The 14,257-nt window shown below is 35.1% G+C and overlaps 3 protein-coding genes across 3 annotated transcripts; 2 read left to right on the plus strand and 1 right to left on the minus strand.

Moving 5' to 3' along the window:
- The first annotated feature begins 693 nt into the window (after positions 1-693).
- Positions 694-2,987, plus strand: LOC133677714 (cytochrome P450 93A3-like). Its single transcript, XM_062099844.1, has 2 exons — positions 694-1,753; positions 2,107-2,987. Exons 1-2 carry the CDS (start codon positions 845-847, stop codon positions 2,731-2,733), a joined length of 1,536 nt encoding a protein of 511 aa, XP_061955828.1. The 5' UTR covers positions 694-844; the 3' UTR covers positions 2,734-2,987.
- Positions 2,988-4,187: 1,200 nt separating this feature from the next.
- Positions 4,188-7,213, plus strand: LOC133677597 (uncharacterized). The gene is made up of 5 exons (XM_062099686.1): positions 4,188-5,183; positions 5,535-5,619; positions 5,725-5,894; positions 6,079-6,353; positions 6,770-7,213. Exons 1-5 carry the CDS (start codon positions 4,808-4,810, stop codon positions 6,944-6,946), a joined length of 1,083 nt encoding a protein of 360 aa, XP_061955670.1. The 5' UTR covers positions 4,188-4,807; the 3' UTR covers positions 6,947-7,213.
- A 364-nt stretch (positions 7,214-7,577) lies between these two features.
- LOC133677598 (polygalacturonase inhibitor-like) lies at positions 7,578-9,264 on the minus strand. Its single transcript, XM_062099687.1, has one exon. It carries the CDS (start codon positions 8,951-8,953, stop codon positions 7,973-7,975), a length of 981 nt encoding a protein of 326 aa, XP_061955671.1. The 5' UTR covers positions 8,954-9,264; the 3' UTR covers positions 7,578-7,972.
- Positions 9,265-14,257: the final 4,993 nt, after the last annotated feature.

Genomic DNA, 14,257 nt, shown 5'->3' on the forward strand with positions numbered 1-14,257 from the left:
ACTTGCTCAACAGTAAAGAGAAATAGTGGAAGTAGACACTCCCAAGCAAGGAAGTCTAACGATAGTTCAGGTCCAAGAAGATGAATAGCTAGGTTAGAGTCACAAATTCCAGCAATTTTAACACCAGTCAAGAGGAAGAAGAACTTGGTATAACCAGAAGAAAAATTGGAACAGCCGTAGCTTCCGAGAACTATGATCTGTATGCTATGTAATATTAACATCTTGTCTCAATTAAAAACAGCAAAATAATGAATACAAGAATTAGCTAAAAGTCATTGGATAATCCCTTCTAATACTTCACGCTCAAGACAGTGATGTAATGCTTGTTTGATGTTCGCTTTCAAATTTATTGAACTTGGCCTGCAATGAAAACCTGGGTGTGGGTCATATTTGAACATGTCTCAAATATGTTTGGATCGTACGTTAAGGTAACTGGTCAGGTTCAGTTTTGACCTGGCCAACCGCTAGCTTGCAGGAAAGACCAAAAGCTACTGTCCAAAACTTTGAAAAAACATCTTACAACTGAAATAAATCATAAACATTAGTATACAAACAGGTTGGAACAAAGACTAAAATTAAAGTATTATGCGGCAGTCATTATCTTACAACTAGAGTAGCAATGTTGGCCTAAACTGGTTAATATTAATATTAATTGGTGTTTGTTGTGTTAATTATAGGAAAAAAATCTGGTTTTCTTGATGTTGTGCCGTCCTGGCAGTCCCCATCTCCCTTCTCCTGGAACCACATGAAATTTGTAGTTCAAAACACAGAAAAAGCAAAGTTTTCCTTGTATAAATAACTCTCTGAAACTTGTTAATCTCAGTTACCGTCCTAGGTTTCAAGCATGGCTGATATCCAAGGCTATATCATACTTTTCCTATTATGGCTACTCTCCACCATTTTGGTCAGAACAATACTAAACAAGACTCGAGCCAAACCTCGCCTTCCACCGAGCCCATTGGCCTTACCAATCATTGGACATCTCCATCTCCTTGCCCCAATACCTCACCAAGCTCTTCACAAGCTCTCAACCCGGTATGGACCATTGATTCATTTATTCCTTGGTTCTGTCCCTTGTGTTGTTGCTTCTACACCTGAGACTGCAAAAGAGTTCCTCAAAACTCATGAAAATTCTTTCTGCGATCGTCCAAAGTCAGCCGCAGTCGATTTTCTAACATATGGATCAGCTGATTTCTCATTTGCCCCTTATGGACCTTATTGGAAATTCATGAAGAAAATTTGTATGACTGAACTTCTTGGAGGTCGAATGTTAGACCAGCTTCTTCCGGTTAGGCACGAAGAGATTAGGCAGTTTTTACAGTTCTTGCTAAAGAAAGCAAATGCAAGAGAGTCAATTGATGTTGGAAGTCAACTTATAAGGCTAACTAATAATGTTATATCGAGAATGGCAATGAGCCAAAGGTGTTCAGATAATGATGATGAAGCAGATGAGGTCAGGAATTTGGTGCATGAGGTAGCTGAGCTTACAGGGAAGTTTAATCTGTCAGATTTTATTTGGTTTTGCAAGAACTTGGATTTGCAGGGATTTGGAAAAAGGCTGAAGGAAGTCCGCAAAAGGTTTGACACGATGACGGAAAGGATCATAAAGGAGCATGAAGAGGTGAGGAAGATAAAGAAAGAAACTGGTGAAGGTGACTCAGTGAAGGATTTACTTGATATTTTACTTGATTTATCAGAAGATGATAGCTCAGAAATGAAATTGACCAGAGAAAATATCAAGGCGTTCATCCTGGTAAAGTCTATCAGCCACAAACTTCTACTCAATACCAGTCCCTAGTTCCCATAAAGTTAAATTCTATGAAAGAAATCAATCTTAAGAATTTATGGATTTGATAATGATGAAGTAAACTAAAATTCCCCAACCATTAATGTTTAGATAAAAAAATTTACAATTTCCCTGTCCCAAAATAGAGTTCTGGGCAAGATCATGCCTAAACTAATGTTGTTTTGAAAAAAAAAAAAAGGTTTTTCGACCTGCCAAGACGTTCTTATAATTAACTAGGTTTTTATCAAATTTGTTCTTATGCAATATCATGACATAAAATCAGAAATAGATATAAAAACGCAAATTTCTTCATTGCACAGGACATATTCGCGGCGGGGACAGACACCTCTGCTGTTACCATGGAATGGGCACTAGCAGAGCTCATCAATAACCCAAACATCTTGGAGAGAGCAAGAGAAGAGATAGATTCTGTTGTAGGACAAAGCAGACTAGTACAAGAATCAGACATCGCTAACCTGCCCTACGTTCAAGCTATATTAAAGGAAACACTGAGGCTTCACCCCACTGGTCCAATAATTCTGAGAGAATCAAGTGAAAGCTGCACCATCAATGGCTATGAAATTCCAGCAAGAACCAGGCTATTCGTTAACGTGTGGGCTATTAATAGAGATCCGAACTACTGGGAGAACCCACTTGAGTTCCAACCGGAAAGGTTTCTTTGCGCAGGAGAAAATGGAAAGAGTCAGCTGGATGTGAGGGGTCAGCATTTTCACTTTCTTCCATTTGGGAGTGGAAGAAGAGGGTGCCCTGGAACTACACTGGCACTTCAAATGGTTCAAACAGGCCTTGCTGCCATGATTCAATGCTTCGATTGGAAAGTTAATGGCACTGTTGATATGCAAGAAGGAACTGGTATAACACTTCCAAGGGCCCATCCCTTAATTTGTGTCCCAGTGGCAAGACTCAATCCATTTCCATCGTTCTGATCATTTGCCATGGATAACAGGTTTGAATACATGGCTTAAAAGGAGAACTATAAAGTCTGTCGAGCCACCAACGTTCAGACTTGTGAAGCGGATTCTCAATTCTAATGTAATTGCAGCGATCGGATACACACTGAAAATCAAAATTTGGACCAAAAAATATGATAAATTGCCTTAGTACTTTTTTTTTTGAACTGTATGTGTGAACTACGTTGTTCCCATATAAGGGTTATATGGTCTGATTCTTAGTTCTTCTACTATAGTATTATCTTTGCACACAAATAAAAAATCATAGTTTTAATAACCTCATCCCCAACATTCAGGATTTCGGTTACTAGTTGAAAGAATTAACTCTAGTTAATTTAATTTTTTTTAAATGATATTTCATTATTTGAATTGCGGATCAATCTAAATTTCTAATCAAATTAGACTAAGTGTTTTTTTTTTTTAACTTGGATTGGTTTACATTCAAATTAACTGTGTTTATTAGGTCAATTTAAATTTTATAATTATGATAAAAATGTCCATATATGAGTATATTTCTCATATAATTAACCCATTACATAACAAAAATAATCCTTCTTTAAAAAAAATAGCAAATAATAAAATATTTTATCATTTGTTGAGAATCTTTTAAAGTCAAACCTTAAAAATTACCTGGACTTAATTTTATTCTCAATTTGTTTTTATTAATTTTGTTCTTTAAATTTTAAAAATTTCAAACAAAGCTTTTTTACTCATGTGAAATCGTGAATTCCATCGCAATTTATCTTTTTTTTTTATGCAATAAAAGAGTTATTTTGTAGGAAATTTAAAGTTTTTCTATTAACAGATTCTAATAATAGGGCATCAATAAAATAATAAAAAATCATTTAAAAACTAAATTGATATAAAAATTAATTGGAAGTTGTAACGTTATCCTCACAAGTATAGTTTTTAGACGTGACTGGCGGCCGGCTTGGTCTAAAATTCAGGTTTTGGATTTTGATTGATGATTAATTTTTTTTTAAATTAAAATTATTTTATTTTAATAAAATAAAATTAATAAGTTATAATTAAGTCTTGTTGGGTCAACCTGATCACTGGATCAGTTGGGTCAATTCATCAAGTTTTTTTTTTAATTTTTTTTAACATAACCTGGTTTTAATCTCTGATTAATTAAGTTTCAGATCAACCTCTTAGACTAAGTTGAATTTTAAAACCACGAGGATGCTTGACAGTGTGGTAGTGGTTGTTTTTTAAATAATTTTTTGTACCAAAATACATACCATTAATTTTTTTTATTTTTAAATTTTTTTTTTAATATTAATATATTAAAATGATTCAAAACATATAAATTATATTAAATTTTAATAATAATTCCTTTTAAAAACATAATTTACACCTGGTTACCAAAGATATTATTTATCGTCATAAGCAACACCAACAAAACAAAAACAAATCCGAAAGTAGATGGAAAGGATGTGGCATGTCTAGCCACATGGGACCCATGAAACCCAGCTTTCATTCTCAGCCCACAGTTTCTCTCTCTCCCTCCTGTTTTTCAGCAATTTTGAACCATCCTATTCGAATGGCTCCCTCGATTCTCTGAAGATACTAAACTCTCAATCAGGCAAATCAGTCTTTCTATTTGTGCTTGACCCCATTCTATCCTCTCGGTCTCTCTCCCTCTCTAACTTCTCTTTCTTTCTCTTGACTTCCTTGCAACGTCTTTGGTTTTTTGAATCTGATAATATTTTATTAATCTTTTCCCGTGTTTTTATCAGATCTAAATTCTGTCTTTGTTCCGCAATTTTGGTTTTTTATGATAAGTTTTCAATAAAAATCCAATCTTATCTCTCATGCTTGTTCATTGAAATTTGGCGAATACTTGAGAGAGTGCTATGAATATAAACTCCTGTGATTATTTTAAATCAATCCAATTCTAATCACATTGTAATCTCAAATTTTCTCTTCAAAATTATTGTTTACTCGGAAAAATAACTTCTGGGTTTCTTTTAAATTAATCAAATTTGGATTAAATTCTCATAAAGTTCATTCCTTTAGAGTGATTGCAATTCTGGGTTTCTCTCAAAACATGGTAACAGTCAATATAGGAATGCTTCATTATGTAATAGACCACATTTATGGAGCGTTTATGCACAGAACCAAAATAAGCCCACCATTCTTTTCTAGAGGGTGGGGTGGTTCAAAGCTTGAGCTTTTAGAGAGAATGATTAAGGACTTATTCCCTGAAGTTGAAGGCCAAAATTGGCCTCCAAGTTTAATACAACCTATTTGGAGAACAGTTTGGGAGACCAGAAGTGCTTGTTTAAGAGAAGGTGTTTTTAGGACTACTTGTGATGAGCAGTTGATTAGTGCATTGCCTCCTGAGAGTCACACTGCAAGGGTTGCTTTTCTTGCACCCAAACATGTCCCACCACAGAAGATGGCCTGTGTGGTTCATCTCGCAGGTAAAACGGTGTATCTTTGAATCTGCTTGAATTTGAATATAATAGCCAAGTCTTAGATCAAATCCCCAGTTCTTAGTTGTGAGTATATGTCAGTAAATTTAGATATTATTTTTATTTGGATTGGCGAAATTGTGAATTAGTGGTTTCTATGTGGTTCAGGGATTGTCCTTAAAGTTGGTTAAATGGTTGTTTTATAGTTTCAAGTCCAGTTTAATGCTTGTGTAAAAAATGTCTGGTTGATTGTAAATTGAGTGGGTTTGTCTTTGTTGGCAGTGTGAAGAATGCACATGACCTCATTTCTGCTTAATTTGATGGTTATTAGGGAGTAGATGCTAAACCTTCATTCTGCAGGCACTGGGGACCATTCATTTGATCGGAGATTGCATCTTGGTGGACCATTATTGAAGGAAAATATTGCAACCATGGTGCTAGAGAGGTTAGAGTTAATCTTGTATTGTTAGTCAATCCAGTAAGGTAAATCTTTTTTATTGTATTGTGTAAGCTACAGATGCTGTATTTGATCTAAACATGGAATTTACAGCCCTTTCTATGGACGGAGACGACCCATGCTGCAGCATGGCGCAAAGCTCTTGTGTGTTAGTGACTTGCTTTTATTAGGTAGGACAACCATTGACGAGACACGCAGTCTTTTACATTGGTTAGACTCTGAGGCAGGGTTTGGAAAGATGGGTGTTTGTGGACTGAGCATGGGTAAGAACAATTTGGTTTTACAATTATTGGTTGAACTTAATCCTTCTTGGGGACCGTTGAGAAGTAGACTGATTAAGTTGTTTAAAATCAACATATTAGTTTAGAATTCTGAAGGACATCGAACAATGTCCAAGGTTTTGGTCCATTTTTCTCTTCAAAATCTTGATGCTCTTATTGAATCTAGGAGGAGTACATGCTGCAATGGTTGGATCACTGCACCCCACACCTGTTGCAACACTTCCTTTTCTTTCTCCACACTCTGCTGTTGTGGCATTCTGTGAGGGGATATTGAGGTATGGCACTGCATGGGAGGCACTGAGAGAGGATCTTGCAGTGCAAAAGCCTGCAATGACTCTCGAGGATGTGAGAGAACGGATGCGAAATGTGCTGTCTCTCACAGATGTCACGCGCTTTCCAACTCCCAAAAATCCCAATGCTGTAATATTTGTTGCTGCAACCGTAAGTATTGTATGATGATACTTTTTTAAGAAAACTTGTGGAATTGGTGATTATCTCCTTGAGTCAACCATTATTATATTTCTAGTTGGCATTGGTACCGATTTCTTCACTTAGTATCGTATCATGTTTTATCATGTCTATGTTCTTGCCAGTAAAACTACAAGTTACCATGCCAATTTATGCTAGTTTGGACAGCCAAACCTGTCATGCAAACATTGAACCAACAGATAAGAACTTCTCAGACTATTTAGCTAATTTTTCGACTTGGATTTGAGGAAGTGTTGCTACCTTAGATATTCATGCATCATTCCATTTTTTGTTTTAGGCTGCTTCTTCTACTTTGTACAGTTTTCAAAAACCTTCCTACTAAATCTAATATTAGTTGCTATCTTAATCAACTGCAATTATGTTTTTAGGATGATGGATACATACCAAAACACTCTGTTTTGGAGCTTCAAAAAGCTTGGCCAGGTTCAGAGGTGAGATGGGTTACTGGTGGACATGTCTCATCCTTTCTTCTGCACAATGATGAGTTTCGGAGAGCGATTATTGATGGGCTTAACAGATTAGAGTGGAAGGAGCCTCCATTTTGAAACGGGTCACATATGAAGAAGACCAAAATAATTCTTTTTGGTAATCTTCTTCACCCGTAGTTCTTGCTAAACTTGTACAATGTATTACCGCTGATATCTTGGAGCATCCCCTGAAGAGAAGGAGAAATGGCGGGGTGGGGGCTTTTTAATTATTTGTTTCCTCTTGAATGTGAAAGGAACTTCACGGATTTACGGAATAATATAAGTGATGTCATTGGAACTAACAACAATAAAAATTCTGGAATAGTCACGGAGGATCGTTTTTTAGTTTGGTTATGGGTTCTGATTATGTTTTAACTACAAAATTGGTGGTTACTTCAATCGATGCTTTGGAAACTTGCAAGTGTGTGCATTTTCAATTCCAGCGTTTGCAAATTTAGGAAAGCGTTGCATGTTAAATTATTTTAATAGAGTCTTTGGACTTGGTGAAAAAACCCTGGCATTAAAATATGCAGTTTTTGAGTCAATATGCACTCCAGGTTCCAGGATTTTGTGTAGTTCATCTGGAACGTGCTCTGGAAGGCTGATATGAGATGGTACTCGTCCCACCAGGTCATAGGAGCTCGTCGCATAAAACCTGTTGAGCTCTAGTAAACATTCTGACTAAACTAGGGTTATGAAAAGACGGTGCGAAAATAGAATTTGCAATCGTTGGCATTATTTAGAGACCCAGAGTAAAGAAGTGGAGGAAGACGGAACTCCTAGCATTTAGAAGCTCGTCTGATATTCTTTATTTTTACATGGTAGCGTCAGCTGTAGCCTATAAACTTTCGCATTTTGGACCTTTTGTTGAGGAGCTGGAAAAGCAGCTTATGAGAATGTTTGGCAGTCTCCCCCATCTCCATAGAATCATAAAAAGGAAATGTCAGGATACAGACACTGCCTTGCCCCATGTCTCCCAGGCCTGTATTGGTTTATTTAACTGATAATTGTTTGGAGAAACGAAAGAAAAAGAAACTTAAAAAAAAAAAAACTCATACCACTTCAAGGTACATCTAAGTGGCAAATCCATACTCAGGCCACTGCCTATTTGCAGCTTGCCAGTGGAGCGCCGCACAAGCACCTGTTATGGAAATATGCGGTGTAATCTAAGGTCTGTAATTTACCACCTTGGGGAATCTGACCGCAAAGCCTGTTGTAACTCACGTTCAAGGACAGGTAATTTAACTGAGTCATCTGAGTAGGAATGCTCCCGAAAATCTTGTTGTGATTAACATCCAAATATGTCAAAGTGTTGGGAAACACCACCTTTGAAAGATTAAACTCCAGCAAATTCCTGGAGAGATCCACACTTCCACTAGTTTTGTTTGGCCCAAAAAGCATGGAAGCATCACCTTCAAGTTTGTTGCGTGAGAAATCAATCAAACGAAAGTCTGTGTTGTCTAATGAAGCAGGGATTTTACCAGAAAGTTGGTTATGAGACAGGGAAATACCCGGTACTCTGCCTGCAAAGTTGCCAAATGATTCTGGGATTGGACCAGTAAGATTATTCCTATCCAATTCAAGAATATCAATTTCCGGCATTAAAGCGAGTGAACTTGGTATTGATCCTGAGAGGCTGTTGAAAGACAGGACCAATACTCTCAGATTCTTGAGTTTGCTAAAAGAGTCAGGTACTGGGCCAGTGAGGTTGAGTCGGCTAAGTCTGAGTGAAATGAGATGTATGAGATTGGAAATGGAGGGCGGTATCGGGCCTGTAATATTTGTCAGCTTGTGGAACTCAAGGGTCTCGAGATAGGGCAAGTCCCCAACTTCAGCAGGGATTTCACCAGAAAGGTCGCCAGAAAAGATTCTTAGGGAAACAATGCGGTTGGTGGTAGGGTCACACTCCACCGCGTTCCAAGATGTGCAGCAGTCCGTGTCCGATAGCCATGAGGCTAGGAGGTAAGGATCACCAAAATGGTTTTTAATTTGGAGGAGAACTTTTTTATCGTGGGGATTGCAAAGTTCTGAAAAGGAGAGTGAAAGGAGATTGAGAACAAGTAAGGAGATGAAGAGGGCTTTCATGTTTGGGAAATCTGACAACTATTTTCTGTTTTGTGAGGAATGATATGCTCCAGGGTTGCTATGTATAAGGAAGGATAGGGGCACCATGTGAGGCATTATTGTCTTGGCTGGTCATCAAGTTCATTGTTGAAAGTGAGAGCTCAAATGGATGCATCCTTTGACTTGGATTTTCTGGCAACAGATCGAGTGAGAGTGCAGCAGCCATCGAGCTGCTAAAGAAAAGAATTTTTTATTTTTTTGACAGTGTATAGTGATTAAGGATAGGACAGGGAAGTCCCTTAATAGCACTGCATTCATACACTATTCCCTCCATCTCTGGAGTTTTGGCATCCGACTTCTCCTTTGATGCTTATCTTTATGTTTAGCAATGAAATATTATATTGTATAAAAAAAGAAAAACTAAAAGAGGGTGGAAGAACACTCCGCACACAGACACGGACGGTCCTTTTCTTTTCTTAACAAATCTTGAATGGATATTACCGTGTCAGTTTGCCACTAGACAGGTTGACTGGTCAAATGCGATGGCATTGTTTCTTATCTCACATGAGCTGGATCTCAAATTCATACACTGTAATCTAATTAATCATGATATCTTTCCCTCCTCCTACATTTACAGTAACAACAGTCTCCATGCAAGCAAGGAAGCAAGATAAGCATAAGGATTCTAAAATAATATATATTGCATCAAAATAATTTAAAATATAAAAAAATAATTTTATTTTTTTTAAAAAAGTACTATTTGAAATGCAAACCCAAACATTCTTTCAAAGAGGCTGCGATCCAGCAACATTTGAATTATTAATTTGGAAGTGTCTATTAACCTGTTTTTTATGTGCAGCAGCAACAGCAGAAGCAGCAATAATAATACTACTACTAATAATAATATAATCTTCACAAAAGTTAATATCCTTTTAAGACCTTTTATAATCAAAGTGGCAGCAATTTAGTAACGTTGGAATTTTTTTTCTGTAAATGTGAGTTAACGTTGGGGGATTCAGACTCATCACAAATGCAATTGGACTCTTCCTCTCTTTTTTTTCCTTGATGTCTCCGTTTATATGATTATGTATATATTTTAGTGGTAGATTGTATTATTTTTTTCTTTAATTATTATGGTGCTGCTTTGAAGTGAAAATCTTGCATCAGAATCTGGATTTCATTTTCTCATTTCGCGAACTGTGCAAAGCCTAATATTGAAACTATATCACTTATATATATATATATATATATATATATATATATATATATATATATATATATATCTTCAATTTTCCTTTTCCTTTCTAGAGGCAGAGGGCCAATATTATGTCTAATATATTGGAATTTTAAAATTAACAAAAAAAAAAGTATATTAACAAAAATAATAAAAAAGACTTGGAATACAATGGATGTTGATTCCTATTGGCTAATTTTAGGCTTAGAACCTCTCCACCACTGAGTAATCAAGTAAGCTGACTAACATCATCATTAATACAACTTTTCATTGTATAAAAAAATTAATTATGCATGTTATAGTTGATTCTCATATTGCCCAGTGTTCTAGAGTTTTTATTTTAATCTAGCTTTTCATTTAGCCTAAAAGGTTCCTAAGTAAAGCAGAGAACATTTTTCAAATAGATAATGATCTTGAACACTATTTAGTTTTTGGTGGATTTAACAGGTTTTAACTTCACTTAGGACCTGCAATTTTTCAATATTTTCTATGAGATTGAACTGGGAAACTTTAAGTTACAGATTAGGCACTGTCTAGCTTCCAAGAATTTTTTTTATAAGAATTACACAGTTTGAAAAAGTTTAGGAAAAATAACATAATTTTTAAAAAAACCTTTATTTTAAATTATGTTTTTTATATAACTGCTATTTTAACTCATGATTTTAATATAATCACGTTTCAGAATTGCGTGATTTTAATATAAAAACCGTGGATTTGTTCTTCTGTCGACATAGATGGTGCTTTCTGTTCACAGTTATTTGCAGCCATGGAATTATGATTCTACTGCATATGGTCCGTGGGAGGCCAAGACATGTCCCTTGTAGTAGACTTCCCTGTCCTTTTTTTTTTCATGGGCTAACAAACAGCAGCATGCTTGACAGAAAGAAACAGCAATCCCAAGAAATAAAGAAAAGAAAAGAAAGAAAGGAAACGCAGGGCCATTTTAAAGGAGACGAACAAAATAAAAGTGAATGCACACACTATATCGAAACCGAAATCCAGTAGATTAGAGACAGATAAGAACTACATATGGGTGTTAATCTAGCAATCAGAAGCCTTCCTAACCTGTGCCGTATATTAGAGATAAATTATGACAGAAATGTTGATAAATTAGAGATAATTAAATACCTGCAGCCCATCCAGTCGTCGACTCTTCAAGTAAAGCTGCTGAGCAAGTAAGAGCAAGAGATTGATCTTCTACAACACCGCGCACCCATGCCGATCGTAGTATTTTCAACCTTTTTAAACCCCTGGTGCGCTCTCAATAATTGCAGGCTTGACGGTTTAGATTCAAATGGTTTGCATGTTACTCCATTTCCAAAGCAGGATAAAATATGCAATTCACGAGAAGGTGATTCTTGATTATTTCCAGAACTATTGGCGAGTTCTGTCTCGGCATACCAGAAATATAAAAGCGGTGTACTAGATCGTAAATCCTGCACACAAAAACAGAAGAAACTTAGTACTGTTTTATTTTTCCAATACTTTTCTATCTTAAGCTATATCCTGATTTTCTGATAGTCTGCCGTGAACCCAGATGGAAGAAAAGCTGAAATCAGAAGTCACCGATTCATGTCGCCGCATTCTATGCTATGTTGCCATTACGTCCAGTATTCAAACAATGACTGGAAGTGAAAACCAATTTCTATCTTAAGGTTGATATTATTCTTACACAAGAATCCAGTTTTGCACCAAACAAAGGATGGAAAACATAATTTACTTAGCTAAAATTGTCGGAACCAGAGGGATATTAATGGAATGGATTATCATGGGCATAGTTGTTAGAACAGCTCAGTTTGGCAAATTGATTTGAGAAATCCGTGACTCGAGGTTGATTTAAATGAGGTTATTTAAGTTGAAAAAAAATAAGATTTTAATTCGATGAAATCTAATCAACTCTCCTAGATTGAATCGTGAACTCATTGATTCAGTTAAATCTAACCAGTGAATTTTAAGAATTTTTCTTATAACTTGCGAGTTGACTCGATGTCATAGGAATCCATTTTCTTTTCTAGATATGTTCCCAAACCTGTTTAAATCTGACAAAAACTTATTTATGTTCCGAAGACCTTTACTTTTGAAATTATGTTTAGGAATTTCCATTGGGTTTCTCAGAGTTTGGGCCCATAACACGACATGAAAACCATCGCATAGCTTATTTTAACACTGTTGGCCCAACCTATTATTAAATATATTCAAATTAATCAGCTGGAACGCCGCTGGAAATTTTTTTAAAAGGGTGTTTCTTACGGTTAAAAAATATTTTGATTTTTTTTTTATTGTTGAATAGTTTTAAAAATAAACCCTTTGTAAACGATTTCTTCCAGCAGAGGAGCGACATGGCAGCAAACCAAGACGCAGGAAAACCTTGAGATGCTGCTGCTCGGAAGAATCTCTTTCACAATCAGGTAAATATATCATTAATGTTAGCACAGCCCTAGAGCCCAAATTTGTTATAATCATTCATCCAAGAAATAACATATCACAGTATAAGTCACAAAGTAAGAACTCGAGTAAAAGTAATAGAAAGGATGCATTGTTTATAGAACAAATTTGCTGTATGGTGTTACTACAATATTTCCATACGTATTATTGAAGCAAAAAGATTACGGAAAACTTTGCAGGCCGTTTCATGCAAATTGGTGTAAGATAATTTATTTAACTAGACGTCGAAATTTATTTACTTTGAAGTTTAAAAAATAATTTTACTTTATAAATTGGTGTGAGATATATAATCTGTGAAACTTAAAAAGATATTTACTTTTAAAATATATAATTTATTGACATAATATTTAGAGAAAACACTACACCTCGTCTTTTGACATTAAAAAAAAAAGAGAGAAAGAAAATAAGTGAATTGTATGTACTGCTTCACTGATTTATTACAGAAATAAGAATTATTAGATGACATCAATATTAAGACTCATTATGCCATATTCCAATCTATAAAAACAATATCAAGTAGTATATAATTCATAAATGATAGCAACGGCCTGAACTTTCTAAATGGTATTGAAATGAAAATCAAGAAAATAAGAATTATTAGTATTTAACCAACTTAATTTGGAAAGAAAAAGAAACTCTATAATAGCTAGGAACATAAAGAAAAAAATAAAAAATTATCAAGGAAAACACTAATAATTAAAAATCAATATTTTTTAGGTCTAATTTGAGTACCTTCCCAACCTTAGGTTACATTTTTGTTTCGAGTACCTTCACTTCATGATTTTTTCTATTAAGTACCTGCATTGATATATATATATATATATATATATATATATATATATATATTCTATTTGTATATATATTCTATTTGTTTACTTACTCATAAAATTGGATCAATAAGTACGATTACTCAAATAGAAAGAATCATAAAGTACATAAACACCATATATCATTATCTATAATTTTAATAATAAATTAAAAACAATATATACAGACACGATATGGGTTTTTGATTGAATAACATAAAACTATATCCATAAATATATATTTTTTCAATTTTATTCAAATATTCCACACCAAAACCATTTTTTTTTAATTTAAAATAACCTAACCATTCAGGTCATATCGGACAAATATCCATCCGATTTGGATATCATTGACATGATACTCCACATGAATCCGCTAAGTATTAATCTTGGCCAAATTCAAGTCCGAGGAATCCATGGTGTCTGCAACATTTATTAATAAATTGTGGGAGTGAAGGGTATGGAGATAAGGCAAGTCCCTAAATAAATGTGTGTGAAAGTTTCTTATATTATGCTGAATTCTACATCAACTTCTACCAAAAGCACAGAATAAATGCATCTGCTCAAAGATAATACTAACTCAAAACGCTATTTTTTTCACATCCTGATGTGAATTTAGCTCCTCTCGGAGGCTGAACCCAACATCAGGATGCAACTCATGAAAGCACTGCATCAGACTTTAAAAACAAAAGATCATATTGTATAAGAAAGTGGCGGAAGAGGCAATTTGTTTTTTACGTTTGCTAAAACAGAACAAACAAAACCAAAGAGATGTTGAAAAAATCTCCCTCATAGCACAGGAAACCAGAAGCTTGACATACCAAAATACCCATCTTCTAA

Source organism: Populus nigra, chromosome 17, assembly GCF_951802175.1.
Source record: "Populus nigra chromosome 17, ddPopNigr1.1, whole genome shotgun sequence".
Lineage (NCBI taxonomy): Eukaryota > Viridiplantae > Streptophyta > Magnoliopsida > Malpighiales > Salicaceae > Populus > Populus nigra.